This window comes from Belonocnema kinseyi, chromosome 7 (assembly GCF_010883055.1).
Source record: "Belonocnema kinseyi isolate 2016_QV_RU_SX_M_011 chromosome 7, B_treatae_v1, whole genome shotgun sequence".
Taxonomy (NCBI): Eukaryota; Metazoa; Arthropoda; class Insecta; order Hymenoptera; family Cynipidae; genus Belonocnema; species Belonocnema kinseyi.
The window spans coordinates 64,404,631-64,414,653 of record NC_046663.1 but is presented as its reverse complement, the minus strand read 5'-3'; the positions used below and the strand labels follow the sequence as shown (position 1 = coordinate 64,414,653).

General features: G+C 34.9%; 1 protein-coding gene across 1 annotated transcript; it reads left to right on the top strand.

Moving 5' to 3' along the window:
* Positions 1-351: 351 nt before the first annotated feature.
* On the top strand, positions 352-9,141 carry LOC117176476 (myrosinase 1-like). The gene is made up of 6 exons (XM_033366726.1): positions 352-394; positions 663-766; positions 837-970; positions 3,987-4,663; positions 4,895-5,045; positions 8,896-9,141. Exons 1-6 carry the CDS (start codon positions 369-371, stop codon positions 9,139-9,141), a joined length of 1,338 nt encoding a protein of 445 aa, XP_033222617.1. The 5' UTR covers positions 352-368.
* Positions 9,142-10,023: the final 882 nt, after the last annotated feature.

Here is a 10,023-nt window from a genome sequence, read left to right as displayed (position 1 = left end):
CAGCGCATCGAAATTGGTCGATATACAAGATTTTAAATACATAAAAAACTTAAGAACTTTGTTTTCAGAAATTCTGTCTCTCCCAAAGTCTTGAGTTTCATAATTTTTGAAGTTGCTTGCATCAAAGTTTTGTACACATTTCTGGTAAAACTTTGTATGAAATAAAACTATACCTATACATAAAAAAAATGTTTCCTTACTAAGAAATGTTTAGAGCTCCAGTTATACTCGACACGACTTTTGCTGCACTACTTAAAAAAGGTCGTGACTAAGCATACAACAGAACACACTAAGTTTATACAAGTCAAACAGGTATGCAATAGCAGTTTGGACAGTGTCAGTGAAACATGCCGTCTTCGCTTCCTGTGATGTTTAGATTTATCTTTACCACAGCGTAAGTTCTCCAAAATTTAAATATAATTCTTTTTTAATTTATTGAAGAATTAGGTAAAAGGTACTTGTAACTATAGAAGAAAACTATCTCAATTACTGGATAAATCATTTAAAATAATATAAATAGCAATTTATCGTCATATGAAATTCTATCAAATAGATACCACAAGTAAATAAAAAGGATTATCAACCAATTTCATTTAAAATTTTGTTAAAATATTTCATATGCTTGAAATATTTCACATTTGGTATATTTTTTATTTTAATAGCTGTATGAGGCTTGCAACTAGCGAGTATTATAGTTTTCCTCCAAATTTTATATTGGGGGCCTCAACTTCCTCTTATCAAATAGAGGGCGCTTGGAACATATCTGGTATGTAACCCTTTTTTATATTCAAATTTATAGTGAAAAGTAGAGTGAAATAATCAACGATATGTTCCAGATAAAGCTGAAAGCATTTGGGATAGATTTGTGCATGATAAAAGTGGTCATATTGCTAATAATGAAACTGGTGACATTGCATGCGATTCTTATCATAAATATAAGGAAGATGTTGCTATCTTAAAAGAACTTGGTGTACGTCATAATTAGTAATATCTTTATATATTTCTTCAATATTCTAACCGCGAATTCATATTTTACAATTGCACTGTTTTCATCTATACCAATTTGAGATTGTACAACAGTCAATGTCCGAAATTGAATCTTTTCAACTCCGAGTTCTCTCTCTAGTTAGCATACGTTAATCTTCAAATAATTCAGTTCAGAACATTTGGGACTTTAATTTTGAAAACTTCTTATTTGCAGTTTAAGATTTTTACAGTAAACAATCCAAAATTCCGTAAGTTCAAGTGATGCAAAATAAGAGTAAGCGAGATGAGAGTCGAATGCGTCAGGGTTTCTGCGGGAATGTTGATGAAAACGAAAGAAGTAATAGGGGGGGGGGGCACATTGGTGATAGAAAAAAAACGGGAAAGACGTATTGACGAGAGGGTAGAGAGGTGCATTAGGGCTAAGTGCGTTGCGGACAAATGGACAGACGGGACTGGTGAAAAGGTGCAGAAAGGAAAACGTATTGAAAGGAAATAAGAGGTTGGTGGTTATATGCATTAAGAGGAAAAATTCAGCGATCGGAGTGAGGAAGAAAGTCAAAATGTAGAAAAAGGAACTAGGATGAAGAATAGAAACAGGTCTGCAAAGAAAAAGAGTTAAGAGGGAAAATGGGGTTACATGTGCGTTGAAAAGAGAGAAGTGGTAAAGGGGGGATCTTGAGTTTGGACAGAAGGTGACGGTGCGTGGATAAAAAGTTTAGGGTAATCAATATGAGAGTCAATGGGCGATAACTGAAGACCGATAAATCAAAAGGGCCTAAGCTCCAAATTCCAAATTTTAAAGGGCGTCTAATAAACGTTCGCATTTCTTGATTTTTTAATGCAAAAATTAAGCTTTTATAAAATGCTTTCTTTTAATGGAACACGTTTGTACGCAACAGCATTATATCTTTATTTGAAAATCATTGGAGTTTGGAGCCATAGAGGTTCAACAGAGGCATGAGTCGAGGGGTACTGTTGAATCAAAAGCCTAACTCAACGAGCCATGTACGTTAACTCTTGAAGGTACTCGTAGTTCACGGCTGGAAAAAGCCGCTTTTCCTGCTATCCTCTCTTACTCCGTCAATTTTAATCACTGCGCTTTGATTTTAATACGAAAATAATCAGAAAACTTTCCTCTTTAATGTCCCGTTTGCAGTCTTTCGTAATTTTTTTTATTACAAAAAGCCACTTGGTTCATAAACGAAAGAGCAATATTAAATAGCTGTGACTTAGGCCCTTCTGATTGCACAGTACCCTGGATTTAGGACTTTTATAGAATCCAAATTTTTTTCAAACAATGATGCAAATTTTGTTGTGTGTTTTCAACTTACCAACATGTAGGGATTTTATTTAAGAGTTCGAAAATGCAAAAAAAAAATTTTTGGAAAAAATGAAGCTTAAGTCTTTTCGATTTTTCACCCTTCAAACTCTGCTGAAGATTTAGTGGACCGGGAAAAGAAGATTAAAGAAAGGATTGCACAACCACCGCAGGGACCTACTGGGAGCAACCTTAATGGAGCTAATGTACGAAATGGCCAGTCAATTCTAACATTGGCCAGGATGACAAACGGCATACGGCTAAGTCTAGGTTTGACATATCGCATATATCAAATAAATATTTACGTAAGATAAATTTTATCTTTGTCACATAAACAGGCTGCAGCGTTTTTATCCAACTTAAAGATAACATTTATACCTGGGGATAAGGAGCCATCATCTTAACATTATTAGCGGTCATTTAAAAGGAAACATGTACCTTTCTTAATTTCATCAATTGTGTATCGAAAGCCCAGAATCATTTTTTAAAATGAAAACTCTTGTATTCTTATTCAGCCTTCCAATATCTTTGGGGAAAGTTTTTATTATTTTTATAAATATGACAGCGACACCAATCCAACAGTGGAGATACGTACACTGGTAAAATAATACATGGTAAGGGGTCTCCGTCTTCTGCTCTGAAGGAGAGCCATAGGGAAAAGCTATGGCTTGAAACCGAAGACACTTATGTGGATCTACACAGCGATCCTGCTACCCAGACTAACCTATGCAGTGGTGGTCTGGTGGAGCAGGGTCGAACTGTCTACTGTGAAGACTTGACCGAAAAGAATTAGGGGACTGATTTTGAGAGGCTTCACTGGTGCTCGAAGTCGACACCCACGATGGCTCTGGGGATACAGAAAGGTTTGTAGACCCTGCATCTTACACGCATGCCCCCTGATGGCTCCCTGGACACAGCAGAATCAAGGGCAATGAGACATCGGATAGGCTAGCAAAGCTAGCAGCAAAAGAAAATGTTTACCTGAGCCAGTCGTAGACATTTTCAGTAGGTTTGTCACTGAAGATACTAACAGTTGGCAGACCGAGGAATATCAGAATGCATGGGGTTTGGTCTCTGGCTACATACAGGCTAAAACACTCTTGGCTCAAAGCTAAACTCTCACTGAGCGAAGGAATTACTCAAGCTCGGTGAGGACGAAATCAAAGTCCTAATAGAACTGTTTATAGGACACGTAAACCACCGATACCACAGACATAAAATCTGTGCTGAAAGAATAATGTGACTTCTACTCACATTTTGTCACTCCCCTGCGATTTCGGCGAAACGTGCAACCCTCACAGGCCATTGCTACATCAATGTGTCTGAAATATCAGATAAACAACGCAGCTGCGGTTATAGACAGGGTTATGGGGTCAAGCTGAAGCTTATAAGGAGACGTAACGGGACCATCTAAGCGTCAGGGGCTGTTACAGTCTCAACTCAGAACAAAAATAATAATAAATACGTCAAAAGAAGTATTTCCGGAGTTCGCCAGTATACCCTGGTCACTTCACGATTTCTCCGGTCAACATCCCAAATAATAATACCACGTCGTTCATTTTAGATGAAAAGTGTTCGATGCTAGAGATTGAAAATACTGTCCCGAGGTGTGAGATAGACTAAGAGACAGGATTGAGCGTTTACGACGATAAAAAAATAATTGCAAAATTTTTTTTAACAGTTCGACTCATATCGTTTCTCCGTAAGCTGGGGTCGCATCCTTCCAGAGGGTTTTGCGCACTATGTTAGTCAAGATGGTCTCAATTACTACAATAAACTGCTGGATGAACTTTTGGCCAATAACATTAAGCCACTAGTCACTATCTATCATTGGGATCATCCCCAATTAATTGAGGACCTCGGGGGATGGAGGAATGATCGAATGGTCGAGTGGTTTGCTGATTATGCAAGGATAGTTTTTAGAGAACTGGGACCAAAAATTAAATATTTTGTAACCATTAATGAACCTAGTATTCTGGCCACTTCCGGGTATGGAAAAGGAACGAAGGCCCCTGGAATACAAGATAGTGGAAGGGGAGAGTACCTAGCTACTCATAATATGCTTAAAGCTCATGCTACAGTTTATCATATTTACCAGAATGAATTTAAATCTACTCAAAATGCCGTTATTGGTATTGTTGATGTCTGTCAGCATTCTTACACCAAAGATGCCAATGACAACACCTCGTCACAAGTGGGATTTGAGTTTAACTGTGGGTGGACGTTTCATCCAATATTTTCTAAAGAGGGAGATTATCCCAAAATTTTTAAAAAACAGATTGCAGAAAAGAGTAAACTTCAAGGCTATCCACGATCACGTCTTCCTAATTTCTCCCAAGAATGGATAACGTATATTAGGCAAGTGATAGTAGTTATATAATACTTCATTATATTTTATTTTATTGTGTCTCTAATATAATCAGTCGTCGACCTACGATTTTGCCTGCCTAGTTTTTACTACTATTTCTAATTTTAGAGTTTTAGAAGTAAGTTACATACATAAAATAAAAAGTTGTCGGAAAGATCCTTCACGTGTAAAGTGCAAGTTATGACATCTCACTGGTTAAATACAATTCATATTTTATACAGGGGGTCTGCAGACTTCCTGGGTCTTAACCACTATACCGCACAAGTTGTTCAACCCGGAAGTAATGCCCAAGTTCCCTCTTATGAGGACGATCAGAATCTCGTAGTATCATTTCGTCCAGAGTGGAAAGCAACCACTGTACCAATATTCAAAGTAAGCGCATTTTTACATTCTCTTCATAATGACAATTCAAAAATTTTATGTGAAAACGGACTATCGCGGACTTCTTAATGTATTTATATTTTTTGATCAAACTATATGCAAAATGCAAAACAAAATAAATAGACAAGACCTGTTCATCAAAAAAATATCTAAAAATTTATTAAAAATAACTTTTTGGTCATGTGTACATTTAATTCAAGTGCTCAGACTTATATGACTGTATAAAAAAATAAAAATAAAATAAATCGAAAATTTTTTTTACAACTATTTGTTAAGGTTTTAATTTTTGGTTATAAAATATTCAAGCTGGCCCAATCAGAAGCCCCTTATCAATAATCGTGCGCCCTTGAGCGGGAGTCCAATATACTGCAGTGACCGCTGTTCTTCCATCGCTACCCCGCCAGGGTGCTCTCCTCCTTAACAATGCGTTGGACTCCCGCTCTTGTATGCACGTCTGTTTATACCGCGCTCCTGATCGGTCCAGTCTAAATACTGTATAACTAAAAAACTAAAACTTCCACTGATTTTTGGAAAAGTAAACTTGAGTCTGGAATACGAGAACGTCGAACGAGACACGTGATGAGAATGTGTTTACTAAGCTAAAGGAACTTTAAAAAAAAAAGAGCACACAATCCAAAATACAGTTTTGAGAATTAAATGTTTAAAATGTCTGCACAAATGTGAGGGAAATACTATATCCAAGCGCGTATAATGCTTCGGTTAATTGCCCCTTCTTTAATTTCTTCTTGTAAGGACCTTTAACGACTTTATGGGAATAATCTAAAAAATTCATAATACAAATGTCCAAAAGTATATTGATTCCCTGTTCCGTATATTTATGTAGGTTTTATTTGTTCAAAAAACATATTGTTTTCTTCAACATTCGAAAAAACGTCAATATTTTTAAATCCTTATTATAGTGGAAAAACTTTATATATATATATATCGGGCATTCTCTGTCAAATCAGCCCGCCGCCCCCTCAAACTTCAATTTTCAAGATAACTTAACGTTATTGGTCTTACTATTTTCCCTGAAGCTTCTACTTTTTCATACCGTATGGCCTTTTGCGATTTTTCAAAATGGTGGACCTGTTATGGCTGTCACAATGATGGAAACTACTAAACATTATCTTTGATTTGTATCTGATACATGTAAGAATATTAAATTGAATCTTACAATCCACTTTATTTATGTATTTGTGGTGGCTGGTTACGAATCTACTATTAGTTTTTCGAAGTTTCAAGATGGCGGATTCAATATGACGGCTGGAGAGAGAAAAAATCATTTTACGTCAACAGCACGAGTTTGGTATGAATATAGGGGTTTTTAGGGTCGCTGATTATAATTATATTATTAGTTTTTCGAAATTTCAAGAGGGCATATCCAATATGGCAGCCATGTCATTGTGGCGGCCATGACAAGTCCGCCATTTTGAAAAATCGCAAAAGCCCATACAGCATGAAAGAGTAGAAGCTTCAATGAAAATGTTAAGCCCAATAACGTTAATTTATCTTGCAAATTGAAGTATAAGAGGGAAGTGCCATATTTGACAGGAATTGCCCATATATATTTTTTTTATAAAATGATAGGAAATTAAGGACTGCATATTTTTTGAGGTTTAAGGTGTGAGCGGGGTAAGTTTCCGGTCTTGGGTACAGTGTCAACTACAAATAACGCTTTTGTTGGTGTTAATATTATTTTTTTTTTAAAGAAATGACTTCTTTAAAGAAGAAATCGCATGACAGGACTATTTCTCTAACTAATTTTAGTTGGGAAAAATAGTGCTGCAATGTGATTTCTGTTTTAAAATACTTGTCAGAAAAGTATTTATAAAAGTATTGTTTTCACTGAAATGGATTAAATAATACTTTTCAGAAAGTAAACATTTACAGCTTATTTTAGAAGACTTTAATATAAAAAAGTTTTCGTTTAATAATTAAAGTAGTTCGTTTTACTTCTAATATCATAAATTCACTCTTTAAACGTTCTAAATGTATTAAACTTAATTAAATCCGGCAACATCATATACCAGACATTCTATTGATTTCGTTTCATGTCCAGTTGTTGTACTCCAGGTTGATTTTTCGATCCAAAAAATTAAGAGAAATGTTAACAATTATTTTTATCCAAACTATTTAAGGTTTTTTCTTTATTTTCTTTGGTGTAGAAAATTAAATTGGCATATAAAATAATGTTTTGGCAAGAAGAAAATCAGTAGGTGTTTTAATTTTTTTGTAATCATTCTTTGAAAAATCGTAAATCCTTCAATACTTTTCAGTTGCGGTAAACGCGAATCTAGAAAAGAAACTTTTTTCTTTAGTTTGTTATTCTTTGTTTGCTTAAACCATAAATTAATTAAATGTCATCAAAATTACACTTCAAATTATAAAGTATGGGACATTTAATTTAAAGTCCGACACTATACCTCACTCACTCCTATTATATTATATTCTTAAAATAGTATGATATAGACGCATGTAAACGCAAAATGAAGAAATATGTTAAATTCTATTCTAAAATCGAAAAGTGTACGAAAGGGAAAACCCATTGCACTACCACTGTTCAATATGTATTTATATTTAAATATAACAACCACGCAATTCATTTCGTGCGTATCGTTTTTTGTTTCTTGCACATGCCTAAGACAAGCTTAGACATATTCAAGAGAGGGACTACGGCTATAGGAATAATATAAATTGTAATAAGTAGCGATAGAAAGTGATAAAATGATAGGAAGTGAGCAGTGGAAATAGCTTTAAGGCCAATTGCAAGCAATGTCCGAATTACATTTAATCCAGATTACAGTGTAAATAAAAGGGGGCAGTAATAAAAAGAGTTTAAAAAGAAAAAGTAATGGTACATTATTTTTATTATATAGAAGCCTTAAAATTCAAGTCTTAGCAAGAAATGAAGGGGGAAAGTACACACCGTGACAATCTTCAGCTTAAGTGAAGATTTTTATTTGAAATTGATCAATATTTTCTATTACTGGTTCATACTTTTATTTTAAAGTAACCAACTGTGACGTTTCAGAGTTTCTTTCTACGTTTTGACCCTTTTTCGAAGCTCTTCATCAGAAAAACAATGTAGAGGCTATGCATTTGACTTATCGTTTTTCAAAAAGTGTTGTTGTGTCTATTGATAAAAATTCCACAAAGTGAAAAAAGAACGGAATTTCTATTAAGGTTTTATAAAACGGAATTCTATATTAGTTCCATAAAACGGAATTATATATTAAGTGTAAATAAAATATGATTAATTTAACTTTTTAATACATAGTCTTCATTACGCATAAAGGGTCATGTCAACGATTCCGTCTGAGCTTATATTTACTGCAGAGCGACTCTCATAGATATACAGTAATCAATAGCATATAAAAGTAATAAAACGGAAAAGAGAAGGACGCAATTATTGCTGTAAACTACATAGAATAAAAACTTCTGAATAAAATATAATTTATTGTTGACTACTCGAGAGAGAAGCATTGCACAAAAAATAACTGAAAATAATAAGAAACATGGAAGACAGAAACTCCATAAAACTTAAAATAATATAATAAAAAGTTCCAGGATGCTTGAATAGAAAAATTGATTAGAGAGATCACAAGCATTAAAATCGTGGGAAAGGGAAACATGAGACTGATGAAGTGGGATAGATAAGATTAGCGTTAATATTTTTTCAATTTAGAAAGGGTACCAACACCCAAAAACCTCCAGGTGATGGTAAATGTTAATTACAAGATTCACTAGCTATAACGCATTTATAATTATTATTATTTGTTAAGTCTTTAAAATTTAACCTAATATTACTATAAGTGAAAGCTTTTTTTCTGTAATACAGATTGTACCGAAAGGCTTTGGTGACACTTTAAGGGAAATAGCGGAAGCGTACAATAATCCAGTAATATATGTCACTGAAAATGGAGTGGCGCTAAATGAAGGATTAAAGGATCAAACTAGAATTCAATTCTTCCATGATTACGTAAGAGAACTTCTACTAGCTATTAACCGAGATGGAGTCAACGTCAAGGGTTACCACATTTGGTCCCTCCTCGACAACTTCGAATGGGATTATGGCTACGGGTAGGTTACAAGAATATTTTTTATGTAACACGAGTATATTTTTCTTGCTTTCTGGGCATGGTTTGGAGCAAAAAAATAGGTTATTGCTAGTGGAGGGGTACTTTACCGACCAAGCGTCTTAGAAGTGCATGGAGGTAGCGAAGTGTTTTTAGGGCCGCGCGTATATGCAAAACCTTGTCTACGCCTCGGCTTCGAGTCGTTGTTGCAAACCCACAATCGGCTGTAAAAAGACTAGTTCATTGTCTTGGTTCTAAAAGTAGCCGTTTACACAATTGGAGGAGCGACAGCGAATGCGCAAGTGCGCAGTACAATAATGAGTCAATTAGACTGCTGGGGGTATTATTGGTTCATAATTGCAAGCGGCGCCTTCGCTACCGCCGTGTGTGATTATAGTGGTAGAAATTAGCAATATTATATGTGAGAGGTGCAAAACGTAGGTGTTATAACTCTTGTAAAGTTTACCTGGTTTTCCTCTCGACGGTCCTGCCTGCTGGCCTCCAACCCCTCATTCATTTGCCACTCCAAAACATTATTTTGTAAGGGACCACACCTAAAATACCAAAGCTTGGCGAGCTATGAAACTTAGATATACCAGTTTATGGAGGATATATTTTTCCGTTGGTACAAAATATTTACAACGAGGAAGCGAGTGATATTTTGGTATTTGTTTAGAAAATAAGTTATTAACCCTCACAAATTAAGGGAAAAAATTAATTTTATTTTATTTTTATGACTTAATTTTGTTTTAGTATTATGTAACTGCCTACTTTTCGCACTTCAAACCGAATGTTCCTATTCTCTAGATCATTTCCTATTATAAACCATTTGTAGATTTTAGATTAAAACATTTAATTTCGGCTCTTCCGAGATTGGAATAATAAGCATC

Bases quoted from the DNA above. Each gene is read 5' to 3' on its own strand.
- LOC117176476 (XM_033366726.1), top strand. From the start codon at position 369: ATGTTTAGATTTATCTTTACCACAGC. The intron at 767-836 runs GTATGTAACCCT...GATATGTTCCAG, and splicing joins GGGCGCTTGGAACATATCTG to ATAAAGCTGAAAGCATTTGG. The intron at 971-3,986 runs GTACGTCATAAT...TTTTTTTAACAG, and splicing joins CTATCTTAAAAGAACTTGGT to TTCGACTCATATCGTTTCTC.